Source organism: Eptesicus fuscus, chromosome 1, assembly GCF_027574615.1.
Source record: "Eptesicus fuscus isolate TK198812 chromosome 1, DD_ASM_mEF_20220401, whole genome shotgun sequence".
Classification (NCBI taxonomy): Eukaryota; Metazoa; Chordata; class Mammalia; order Chiroptera; family Vespertilionidae; genus Eptesicus; species Eptesicus fuscus.
The window spans coordinates 30,109,232-30,122,886 of record NC_072473.1 but is presented as its reverse complement, the minus strand read 5'-3'; the positions used below and the strand labels follow the sequence as shown (position 1 = coordinate 30,122,886).

Genomic DNA, 13,655 nt, shown 5'->3' with positions numbered 1-13,655 from the left:
TCCACTCATCTGCTGATGGGCACTTAAGCTGTTTCCAAATCTTAGCTATGGTGAATTGTGCTTCTATGAACATAGGGGTGCATATATCCTTTATGATTGATGTTTCTAATTTCTTTGGATATATTCCTAGAAGTCGGATCACTGGGTCAAATGGGAGTTCCATTTTTAGTTTTTTGAGGAAACTCCATACTGTTCTCCACAGTGGCTGCACCAGTCTGCATACCCACCAGCAGTTCACGAGGATTCCTTTTTCTCCTCATCCTCACCAGCACTTGTCATTTGTTGACTTGTTGATAATAGCCATTCTGACAGGTGTGAGATGGTACCGTATTGTTGTTTTGATTTGCATCTCTCTGATGATTAGTGACTTTGAGCAGGTTTTCATATGTCTCTTGGCCTTCCTTCTGTCTTCTTTCGAAAAGTGTCAATTTAGATCAGTTGCCCATTTATTGATTGGGTTATCTTCTTTTTGTTAAGCTGCATAAGTTCCCTGTAAATGTTGGAGATTAAACCCTTATCGTTGATATCATTGGCAAATATATTCTCCCATGCAGTGGGCTTTCTTGTTGTTTTATTGATGGTTTCCTTTGCTGAACAAAAGCTTTTTATTTTGATGTAGTCCCATTTGTTAATTTTCTCTTTAGTTTCCATTGCCCAAGGGGCAGTGTCAGTGAAGAAATTCTTTTGGCATATGTCTGAGATTTTGTTGCCTGTAGATTCCTCTAGTATTTTTATGGTTTCCCGTCTTATGTTTAAGTCCTTGATCCATTTTGAGTTTATTTTTGTGTATGGTGTGTGTTGGTGGTCTAGTTTCATTTTTTTGCATGTATCTGTCCAATTTTCCCAACACCATTTATTGAAGAGACTGTCCTGACTCCATTGTATGTTCATGCCTCCTTTGTCAAATATTAATTGAGCATAGTGATTTCGGTCAATTTCTGGGTTCTCTATTCTATTCCATTGATCTATATGTCTGTTCTTGTGCAAATATCAGGCAGTTTTGAGAACAGTGGCTTTGTAATATAGTTTGATATCTGGTATTGAGATCCCTCCTACTTTGTTCTTCTTTCTCAGGATTGCTATAGCTATTTGGGGTCTTTTTTATTCCTAATGAATTTTTGGAAAGTTCATTCTAGGTCTGTGAAATATGCCGTTGGTATTTTAATGGGAAGTGCATTGAATGTATAGATTGCTTTGGGTAGTATGGGCATTTTGATGATGTTGATTCTACTAATCCATGAACATGGTATGTTCTTCCATCTGTTTATGTCTTCCTCTATCTCTTTTTTCAGTGTCGTGTAGTTTTCCACCTATAGGTTTTTTACCTCCTTAGTTAAGTTTATTCCTAGGTATCTTAATTTTTTGGGTATGATGATAAATGGGATTACTTTTTTAGTCTCCCTTTCTATAAGTTCACTATTGGTGTATAGAAATGCCATAGATTTTTTGGCATTAATTTTGTATCCTGCTACATTGCCGAATTCATTTATTAAGTCTAATAATTTTTTGATGGATTCTTTAGGGTTTTGTATGTACACTATCATGTCATCTGGAAATAATGAGAGTTTTACTTCTTCTCTTCCAATTTGGATGCCTTTTATTTCTTCTTCTTGTCTGATTGCAATGGCTAGTACTTCCAGCACTATGTTGAACAGGAGTGGTGAGAGTGGGCATCCTTGTTTTGCTCTTCTTAGGGGAAATGGTTTTAGTTTTTGCCCATTGAGTATGATGTTGGCTGTGGGTTTTTCATATATGGCTTTTATTATGTTGAGGTATGATCCTTCTATTCCCACCTTGCTCTTGCTGAGTGTTATGATCAAGAAGGGGTGTTGGATTTTGTCAAATGCTTTTTCTGCGTCAATTGATATGACTATGTGATTTTTATCTTTCAATTTGTTTATGTGATGTATCACATTTATTGATTTGCGGATATTGTACCATCCTTGCATCCCTGGGATAAATCCTACTTGGTCATGGTGTATGACCCTTCGGATGTACTGCTGGATATGATTTGCTAGAATTTTGTTGAGGATTTTGGCATCCATGTTCATGAGGGATATTGGCCTATAATTCTCTTTCATTGTGTTATCTTCATCTGGTTTTGGTATTAGAGTGATATTGGCTTCATAGAAGGAGCTTGGAAGTGTTCCTTCTTGAATTTTCTGGAATAGTCTGAGGAGGATAGGTTTTAGTTCTTCCTTGAATGTTTGGTAAACCTCACCTGTGAAGCCATCTAGTTCCGGGCTTTTGTTTGCTGGAAGCTTTTTGATGACTGCTTCAATTTCTTCCATAATGATCAGCCTATTGAGATTTTTAGTATCTTCCTGAGTAAGTTTTGGAAGGTTGTATTTTTCTAGGAATGTGTCTATTTCCTCCAGGTTGTCTAGTTTATTAGAATAGAGTTGTTCATAGTATTTTTTAATAATCCTTTGTATTTCTCTGAGATCTGTTGTTATTTCTCCTCTTTCATTTCTGATTTTGTTTAATTGGGTCCTCTCTCTTTGCTTTTTGGTGAGCCTGGGTAGAGGTTCATCAATCGTGTTTATCCTTTCAAAGAACCAGCTCTTGGTTTTATTAATCTTTTGTATATATATATTTTTTTGTTCTCTATGTCATACATTTTTGCTCTGATATTTATTATTTCCTTCCTTCTGCTCACTGTGGGATTTTCTTGTTACTCTCTTTCTAATTCTTTGAGTTGTTGAGTTAGATGATTTATTACTATTTTGTCTTGTTTTTTTGAGGCAGGCCTGGAGAGCTATAAATTTTTCTCTCAGGACTGCTTTCATTGTGTCCCATAGTATTTGCATTGTTTTGTTTTTAGTGTCATTCGTCTCCGGATGTTTTCAATTTCTTCTTTGATCTCATTGTTAACCCAATCATTGTTTAATAGCATGCTATTCCGCTTCCAAGTGTTTGAATTTTTTGGAATCTTTTTATTGTAGTTTATTTCTAAATTTATGCCATTGTGCTCTGAGAAAATGCTTGATATGATTTCAATCTTTTTTAATTTGGGGAGACTTTGTTGGTGACCCAATATGTGGTCTATTTTTGAAAATGTCCCATGTGCACTTGAGAAGATGTGTATTCCGTGGCTTTGGGGTGAAATGCTCTGAGGATGTCAATTAGGTCCATCTGATCTAGTGAGTCATTTTGAATTGCTGTTTCTTTGCTGATTTTTTGTCTAGATGATTTATCCAGTGATGTCAGTTGTGTATTAACGTCCCCTGCTATGATTGTATTCTTGTCGATCTCTCCCTTGATATCTTCCAGGCGTTTTTTTTTTTTTTATGTATTTGGGTGCTTCTGCATTGAGTGCATATATGTTAATCAGGGTTTTATCCTCTTGTTGTATCGATCCCTTTATTATTATGAAGTGGCCTTCCTTATGTCTTGTTATGACCTTTACTTTGAGGTCTATTTTGCCAGAAATAAGTACTGCTACCCCAGCTTTTTTTTCATTTCCATTTTCCCTAAAGATATTTTTCCATCCCTTCACTTTCAACCTGTATGAGTTCTTTTTTCTGAGGTGGGTCTCTTGTAGACAGCATATATATGGGTCATGTTTTTTTACCCATTCAGCAACTCGATGTCTTTTGATAGGAGCATTTAGTCCATTTATGTTTAAAGTTATTATTGAAAGCTAGTTATTCGTAGTCATTTTTATTTTTTTGTGTCTCTGTTCCTTCTTACCTTTTTATTTCTTCTTTTTACACCAGTCCCTTTAGCATTTCTTACATTGCTGGCTTGGTAGTGATAAACTCCCTTAGCATTTTTTTTTTTGTCTGTGAAGCTTCTTATTTCCCCTTCAATTTTGAATGATAACCTTGCTGGATAGAGTATTCTTGGATTCAGTCCCTTGCTTTGCATCACTTTGTAGATTTCCTTCCATTCCTTTCTGGCCTGATGTGTTTCTGTTGAGAAATAATTTGATAATCTAATGGGAACTCCCTTGTATGTAATTTTATGTCTCTCTCTTGCAGTCTTTAAGATTCTCTCTTTGTCCTGAATATTTTCCATTGTAATTATGATGTGTCTTGGTGTGGGTCTTTTCAGGTTCATCTTGTTTTGGACCCTCTGTGCTTGTGTGACTTTTTTCTTTGCCACATCAGGGAAGTTTTCTGACATTATTTCTTCAAATAGTTCTTTTAACCCTTGTTTCTCTTCCTGTTGTTCTGGCATCCCTATTATTCATATGTTGTTTCATTTCATGTTGTCCCATAGCTCCCTTAGGCTCTCCTTCTGCCTTTTAATTGTTTTCTCCAATTGCGTTCAGTTTGTGTGTGTTTTGCTTCCCTGTCTTCTAGTTCACTAATTCGGTCCTCCGCTTCTCCTAGTCTACTGTTGAAATTTTCCATGGTGTTTTTTTATTGCAGATATATCATTCTTCATTTCTTCTTGATTCTTACATAAGTTGTTGATTTTTTCATCTATTTCTTCTGGATTCTTGCATAAGCTGTTAATTTTTTCTTCCATCCGATTTATGAACTGTATGACCCTTTTTCTGAATTATTTTTTTGACATATTGCATGCCTCTGTTTCTCTTAGCTGCTTTTCTGGCGATTCCTCCTTTTCTTTCCTTTGGGGGGTATCTTTGTCTACCCATTTTTGGTCTCACCGACTGATCTAGATATTGAGTTGTGCAGTAGCTACTCCTTGAGTGGCAGTGGCTACTCTGGCTGCAATTGCTCCTTGGGTGTTTAGGGTAGCAGCTGCTTCTCAGTTGGCAGTGGCTCCTTTGGTGGGTGCTGTTCACAGCAGTGGTGCCTCCTCTGGCTGGTGGGGGATTCTGCTCGTATAGCTGCTGTTCCTTGGACAGGGGTGGGCTGATTATGAGGTTTCTGCGGAACTGGCTTCTCACACAGCTGTTGCTCCTTGGACAGGGGCAGGCTACGTGAAGCTGCTGCTCTTAGGACTGTGGCAGGTTGCTCGCAGAGCTGCTTCTCCTTGGACTGGAGCGGGCTGCTCACATGCTTGCTGTTCATGTGGTTGCAGTGCCCTGGGCTAAAGCATTGGGCTGGTCAGAGGGTAACCTGCTTCTGAACTCCCAGGAGCCTGTGCCCAGGGCAGCTGGAGCCTTGTTGACTGTGGGATTACAGCGTAGGTAGCGTGTCCCTGGCAGGGGTGGCTGTAGATTCCCAGGTGTTATCTGAGGGCACTCTGGGTAGAGTTGAGGGTGGGGACCCGGTTACAGCAGCTATCTCCTTCAGAAAGGCTAGGCCCCTAAGGACAAACTGGCCTCCCTGTACTGTTTGCAATGGTAGCAGATGCTGCCTAGTTAGGTGAGCCTTATTATCCTGCCCCTGAAGGTCCTGTGGGATCTAACTGTGCCTCACTCACTCATACACACACACACCACCTGACCACATGCTCCTCTTTTACTCCCTCACTCACTCATGCTCTTTCCCTTACTGCCACATTCTTCTTGCCTCTGTAGTTGGGTCTGGGGTGTTATTGACCCTTTTGTGGATGGAGTTTTCTCTCCAGGTGTCTGGTTATGTGGCTTGCTCTCAAGCCCCTTGGCCTGACCGGATAAAATTCACCTCAACAAGACACAACACCAAGTGAACGAAGCACAAATGTACTCACGACACCAATAACCCCAATATAAGAGACCACCTGAGAAAAGAGAGATAGGGCAGAGAAAAGAGAGCACAAATGCTATGGAGGAGAGTGAAAAAGATATGGGATAAAAGACAAAGGGAATAAGAGGATTGTGGCAGGATCTGCAGAGGTTGAGCTTGTATAGTGAAAATAAGATTAAGAATTGGATGAATATGGGGAGGATCTCAATTTAGTATTGAGAAAGTAGAAAGGTAATAAGTGGATGAGATGAAAGAGAATGAGAAGAAAAAATAATAAATTTACATAAAAATTGATTTCAAAAATGGTATAAAAATTTAAAAATAGCAAATAAAAATAGTGATGAAAAATGATGTGAACAGAAATAAAAAAAGCAACAAACAAAAACAGGAAAACAAAGAAGAAAAGAAGAAAAAAAGAAAAAAAAAGAAAGAAAAAAGGGATAATAAAAATAAAAGTGAAAAAAAGTGGAGTGTCGTTCCTTTGGCTGGCTTATGATTCCATTCATCTGTACTGTATTGTTTCTCAGTTTCCAGTTGCTGGGGCTAAAGATTACTCTATAGGCCCGTTCCTATGTCGTCAGGGAGTATTCAGATTCGTTGTATTATTGAGGGTGTGATATGGGTGTGGTTATATTGGTTGCTTGGAGGGAGGGGTTATCTCTCAGGAGAAAATGGCGACTGGGGCTTAGGTATGACTCAGCACTAGACTTGCTACCACCTCTCTCAGACTGCTGCCCACTCTCCCCAGATTCCACAAGCCCTCACCTTCTCCCACACCTCAGCTATGGGTAAGTGTCTGTATCCGAAAGGTCCTACGAACTAGGTTCAGTGGAGAAAGGCACAGGCCCCAGCACAAGGAGGGACCGCATCTCTGTGAGCTCCTCTCTTGCCAGCACTGCACTGTGTGGCCCACCTTTCAGGGCTGCCTCTGAGCTCAGATCCAAAATCCAGACTCCAAGGTCCAAAATCCCCTACCTCCTGCAGTCCCGTGGTCCCTTTTTCTTCCACAGACAGATGCTTTGCCTGTCCTCAGAGACATGGCTTGGCACCCTGTAGTTTCTCCCTGACCCGCCGGGCACAGAGGCCCGTCAGACTCTCCTGCCTAGATCCTTGATTTTACCTTTATTCAGGGGACCTCTGCCCTTCCCGGCTGCAAACTATCTTACCAGCTGCGTCTCCTTGCCAAATTCGGGCTGAATTCCACTTGTTTCAGCTGCTCACTCTATTTGCTCCAGGACAAGGCTCAGGTCACGTCTGTCTATTCCGCTGCCATTTTGTCTCTGACTTCTTAATTTATATAGTATCGGGAACTCAACTGCTTGGTTGGTGACCTGGTTTCAGGAGGATTATTCTTGAAATAATTAAGGAAAGGGAGGCTCAATCTTTCTTCTTTGTTGCTTGCTCCTCCCCAGCACCTTCATCTTTCTTCTCGTCCTCAGCTTCTTGGGCATCGTCTCCTTCACCTTCACTTACTTCTTCCTCCTTTGTGTCCTCAAATTCTTCCTTGGCACCTTCTTTCTCTTCCTCTCCTTCCTCTTCCTCAGCCTCTTCCTTCTCCTTCTCCTCCTCTTCAGCTTCTCCTTCAGAAGGGGGTTCATCCTTAGCTTCCTCAGCTTTTGCAGCCTCAATGGTCTCTTCCACCTTGATCTGCTCCTCCTCGACATAGCTGGTGTCTTAAGAAGGGAAGGAGCGACTGGAGCAGCTTAACCAACTGCAGCTCCAGTCAGACTGCTCCAAAACCGCCCAAGCAAAGGAGGAGAAAACTAGCCCTTGCTGTAGCTCCTGCTGGGGAACACACAGTACACAAGGGTACACCAAGAGTGTCCACCTCAAGTAACTGGGAGGCTGACCCGTTGAACCAATAGGACACCTAGTACACAAAACTACCCTACCAACCCAGGGAAGCAGAGAATATGAGAAGGCAAGGAAACAGATCACAAACCAAAGAAATGGAGGAGAATAAGCGACTGGACATAGAGTTCAAAACCACGGTTATAAGGTTTTTCAAGAATTTCATGGAAAAGGCCGATAAATTCAATGAGACCCTCGAGGATATGAAAAAGGACCAACTAGAAATTAAACATACACTGACTGAGATAAAAAATATTATACAGAGACCCAAAAGCAGACTAGAGGATTGCAAGAATCAACTCAAAGATTTGGAATACAAAGAGCCAAGGACACTCCTCCAGAGAAGCATGAAGTGAAGAGAATTCAGAAAGTTGAAGATAGTGTAAGAAGTCTCTGGGACAACTTCAAGCGAACCAACATCAGAATTTTGGGGGTACCAGAAGAAGAGAGAGAGCAAGATGCTGAAAACCTATTTGAAGAAATAATGAACGAAAACTTTCCCCACCTGATGAAAGAAATAGACTTACGAGTCCAGGAAGCGCACAGAACCAAACAAAAGGAATCCAAAGAGGACCACACCAAGTGCCAAGGGCAAAAGACAAAGAGAGAATCTTACGAGCAGCAAGAGAAAAAAAGTTACCTACAAGGGAGCTCCCATACGATTATCAGCTAATTTCTGGTCGACCAAAGACCTGGGAACTCTGGTAGTAGCTGCTGTCTATGCTTCCCACCGCTGGTGAAACTGAGCTAGGTCTCCTCACCTTCCAAGAGTTTCCTGTAAGCTGCAATGTCAATGTCCAAAGCCATCTTCACATTGAGGAGGTCCTGGTATTCTTTTAAATATCGTGCCATTTCACTCTTTGTAGTTCTCAACTCATTTTCTAATTTGTTGATTGTGTCCTGAATAGCACTAACGTCGGCGTCTGCTTATCCTCTATCTCTTGCAGCTGCTTTTCCAGTGCTTCGTTCATGCACCGGCTTGCATTGATCTCCAGGGTCTTGGCCTTGAGCAGGCGGCGGCTCTTAGACAGTGTAGGTGTTCTTGGCAGTGCTCTCGGTCAGCATGGTGAAGTGGCTCTTGTACCATTCTTCGGCATTCTGCATGTTCTTGGCAGCCAGCTTCTCATACTGGGCGCGGATGTCCTTGAGCGCGGTGGAGAGGTCGGACTTGGGGAACATGTCAATCTCATCTCCACGAAGATCTGAGCGTACTGTATCTGCGCCTGCAACTCGGCGATCTCCTCTTCATGCACCTTCTTCAGAAAGGTGATTTCATCCATCAGGTTGTCAATGTGCTTTTTAAGTTTTTTGAGCTCAGCGCCTGTGAGAGCTGCCTCGTCTGCACCTTTGCACTCCTCCATCAGTCAGCCCTCAGTGTCCTCATGGTTCAGCACCTCTTCCTGGTAGCTCACCTGCAGGTTGCTCCCAGTCTCTTCTGAGCCCCGGTGCCTCCTAACTGTCCATTGCCCTCCCCTTGTCAGGGATGGGGCACTGTGGGGTGCCGCACAGGCATCCCATTTTCATTAAAATGTTCAACCCAGGCCTGCTCCACTGGTGTCCTCAGGCAGCCCGGGGGCAGACAGTGATCCTGGAGATGCTGGCCACCCCTGTCTGACTGGGTCCTCAATCATGGCCTGGACCCCGCAGGTGGTGTCTGGCACTGCCTGCTCTGCCTGCCTGGTCCCAATTGCAGCCTGGACCCCGTGGGAAGCATCTGGTGCTGCCTGTCTCACCTGCCTGGTCCCTGATCATGGCCTGGACCCCGCGGGCAGCATCTGGCACTGCCTGCCTCACCTACCCAGTCCCAGATCACGGCCTGGACCCCAAGGGTGGCATTTGATGCTGCCTCCTCCTATTGCCTGGTCCCTGATCACGGCCTGTACCCTGAGGGTGGCATCTGGCACTGCCTGCCCCTCCTGCATGTGCAAATTTACCTGCCATCTTTGTTGGGTTAATTTGCATATCACTCCTGATTGGCTGTGGGTGTAGCAGAGGTACTGTCAATTAGCATATTTCTCTTTTATTAGTGTAGATAATAAAAAGGTAATGTGCAAATTAACCCTCACACCATCACAAGATGGCTGCGCCCACAGTGGAGGTGGGGTTCCCGTAACACAAGATGGCTGCACCCACAGCAGAGGCAGGGTTACTGTAACAAACAATCAATAGGGAACTGAGGCTGCATGTCACTGGGCCAAGGCGGGGGACCTCAGGCCCCTCCCTCCCGCCCAGCAGGGCTTAACAGGGGACCTCAGGCCATGTCCTTCACCCTGGGCCAGGGGATCTGATGTTGCACCCCCTGCCCTGGCATGGGGACGGGGGACCTAAGGCTGCACCCTTCACCCCAGCACTGGGCCAGAGGACCTGAGGGTGTGCTAGGATACCTGAGGCTGTGCCCCCTGCCAAGCATGCACTGGGGGACCTGAGGCTGCACCCCCACTCAGTGGGGCTTGATCGGGTACCTCACGCCATGCCCCCCATGCTGGTGCTGGGCTGGGGCACCTCAGGCCATGCCCCCCACCCTGGTTCTGTGTTGGGGACCTAAGGCTGCACCCCACACACAGCCTGCGCTGGGTAAGCCCGCCCGGCGTGCACCGGGGGACCTGAGGCTGCATCCCTGCCCAGCAGGGCTTGACAGGGGACCTCAGGCTATGCCCCCTGCCCAGTGGGGCTTGACGGGGGACCTCAAGGAGCACCCCCCGCCCCAGTGCCAGTCCAGCGGAACTGAGGCTGCACCCCCCACCCCAGCGTCAGCAATTTAAATAATATTTAATAGCAATATTAAAATATTTATTCTAATTAATTCTCTTTTAATATGCACGAATTTTGTGCACCAGGCCACCAACTGTAGTTATAAAAATATTTTCAGATATGCCAGGACTCAAAAAGTAACTTCTATGCAGCACTCAGAAATGACTGGAGGATATGGTATATCAAAAGAAAGGAGTAAATGAGGAAACCCCACTAGGCTTCCAAGCCCAGGGTTCCAGTGCCAAGAAGAGTTCCAATAAAGGAACATGGGATCCAACACAGGATGATGACCAAGGGCATGCGGATGACTTGGAGAGAAACTAACCCTAAGCAGAGAAGAAAAAGTAAAGGACTCCAGGAGGAAAGACTTCTGAGAAAATAGGAATTGAGGAATTATCTAATTTGTTTGTTTATGTAGAAAACACTATTGAGACAATGATGGTGTTTTTGGATGAAAGAGCAATAAATACATAAAAATCTAAGTATAGCCCAGCCGGTGTGGCTCAGTAGTTGAATGTTGACCTATGAACCTGGAAGTCATTGTTTGATTCCCAGTTAGAGCACATGTCTGGGTGACAGGCTAAATCCCCAGTTGGGGGAGTGCAGAAGGCAGCCAATTAATGATTCTCTGTCACCATTGATGTTTCTATTCCTCTCCCTTCCTCTCTGAAATCAATAAAAATATATTTAAAAAAATCTAAGTATATATGCGGCATATATTGTTAACATCTCGAAAAACAAGAAATTATTAGAAAAGGAAAGTGTAATCCCAGTATATTAATTGGCTCAACTATGAATAACATGTACATGATCATACCAATGTGAACCCTGAATACAGGTTTTCCCCAAATTGTGATATAACTATACTAGGATTATGGATGAGGGGAAAGGATAGGGTTGAAGTATAAGGGAACTAAATTCTTATAGAGTATAAGGGAAAACCAAAAGGTAATATTTAAAAGTGATTAATCAAAAAGTAACAATATAAGCATATATTTAGAAATGTGTATGTAGACTTTCATTCAAAATGGTAGAGTAGGTAAATGCGTACTTGCCACTTCCCATGACCACTTCAAAATTATGACTAAACTACAGAACAACCATCATTAAGAACCACCTGAATTCTAGTTGAACAGAAGTCCTATAACTACGAATATACAGAAGAAGCTACATCAAGAGTGGAAGGTGGGGCAGAAACACAGAATGGGCAGGTCCAACAACCACGTGTGGCAGATAAAAATTGGGAGGGATATCTCAGTTTAAGAGTTCCCCTCCCAGAGGAGCAAGGTGTCTCAGTCTCCCCACTAGGCTTCCAAGCCCAGGGTTCCAGTGCCAAGAAGAGAAGTCCCCATAAAACCAGTGGAGATTGCTACTGAGACAAAGGGCTGCTGGAGTCCCAGATCTGATGTTTCTCTTAAAGGGCCAGTGTATAGACTTACTTGGACTCACTTTCTCTGAGCTCCATCACTCAGGCAACAGCTCAAAAGGCACCATGGATATATGGAGAATAACTGAACTCTCTGCCTTCAGGATGAGTGCTGGAAGGACAGCTTTCACTCACGCAGAAGGGCTGGCAGAAGACACTATCCTTTGCTTAGCTCTCTCCACAAAGAACCAGTTGGCAGGCACCATATCTTAGTCTCCATCAACCTAGATGACACTGTTCCTCACATTCTGATGATTCCTTGAGATCCTGCCTCATCAAAAATATCTGTGGTCTCAGTGACTTTTTCATGCCAACAGCCTATCTTGGTTCATTTCATAGACTTTTCTAAAACCTCTCAAAAGTTTACAACCCCCAAACAAGCAGCATATGGCTTCATGGTGCTCAATACCATTTGCTAAGAAGCTCCAATTATAGCTTTAGTAGCATCCAGTCTTAATTTTCACCTTAGCCACTTCCAAGTATCTCCAAGCTCAGGAGAAGAGGCAACCATCTACAGATCACATTGTAGCTCATTTCAGGAGGCCCTGGGTAGGGCATAAGCAGCAGCAAACCTTGTCTTGCACCTAGCAAAGGCACCCAGAACCAACATACCCAGTTACCAGCTTCAAACCACACCAGAGTACCACCCAACCACCTCCACAAACAGCACAAAGGGAAGACTTGGCAGGCACTAGAGCCACACTAAAGTAAATCCTGCTCCATAAAGTCATCCTTTCACAGAAGCTCATCCACTGTGGTTATGGCCAGACTTTATAACTAGTAAGCCTGAGGGTCAAAACCTCCAAACAGCAATCAAGGCTCAACTACAACAGGAGAACACACACAACCTACACAAGGAGCACACCTGGAGCAACCCACTCAGGTGACCAGAAAGACTGCACAACTATGCTCCACAGGACACTTACTACACAAGGCCACTCTACCAATACTGGGAGATGTAACAGCTCTACATAAAATACATAGAAATAAATACATGGAGGCAGCCCAAATGGGAGACAAAGAAGCATTCCCCAAATGAAAGACCAGAAGAAATTTCAAGGAAAACAACTGAATGAAATGGAGACAAGCAATCTGCCCAATACAGAGACCAAAACAATGGTTATAAGGATGTTTAAGGAACTTATGGAGAATTTCCACAGCATAAAAATATATAGAAACCATAAAAATAACCAGTCAGAAATGAAGAATATAACAAGTGAAATGAATAATACATTAGAGGGAATCCACAGTAGATTAAATGAAGCATATATTTGAATAAGCTATTTGGAAGATAAAGTAGCAGAAAACACATAATCAGTACAGCAAAAAGAAAAAAGAATTTAAAAAATGATGACAGGTTAAGGGGCCTCTGGGACAACATCAAGTGTACAAACATTTATATCACAGGGCTAACAGAAGGAGAAGAGAGAGAGGAAAATACTGAAAACATATTGAAATACTAATGACAGAAAACTTCCCCTACCTAGTGAAGGAAATAGACATAATGTCCAGGAAGCACAGAGAGTCCCAAACAAGATGAACACCAAAAAGCCCATAACAAGACACATCATAATTAAAATGCCAAAGGTTATAAACAAAGTGAGAATCTTAAAAGCAGCAAGAGCAAAACAATTACCTACAAGGGAACTCCTACGAGACTGCCAGCTGATTTCTCAACAGAAACTTTGCAGGCCAGAAGGGATTAGCATGAAATACTTAGTGATAAAAAGCAAGGACCTACAACCAAGATTATTTTGCCCAGCAAAGGTATAATTTAGAATCAAATGTCAGATAAAGAGCTTCCCAGAAAAGAAAAAGCTTAATGAGTTCATCACCAACAAACCAGTATTATAAGAAATGTTAGGTCATGCATTCAATACCTGGTCAGGGCACATATCCTGGTTGTGGGTTTGATCCCTGGTCAGAGTGCATATGGGAGGCAACTGATTGATGTTTCTCTCTCACATTGATGTTTCTCTCTCTCTCCCTCTTTCTCTCTCTACCTTCCCCTTTCTTTAAAAATCCATAAAAACATATCCTTG

At 43.0% G+C, this 13,655-nt stretch overlaps 1 protein-coding gene across 1 annotated transcript in view; it reads right to left on the bottom strand.

The window, feature by feature from the left end:
• The window catches only part of CHM (CHM Rab escort protein), a 410,199-nt gene extending 401,402 nt beyond the window's left edge, over positions 1-8,797 (bottom strand). The window contains exon 1 of the mRNA XM_008159484.3: positions 8,649-8,797. Within this exon, the coding sequence (XP_008157706.2) occupies positions 8,649-8,797 (149 nt within the window). The remainder of the gene's footprint in view (positions 1-8,648) is intronic.
• Between the last annotated feature and the right edge of the window lie 4,858 nt (positions 8,798-13,655).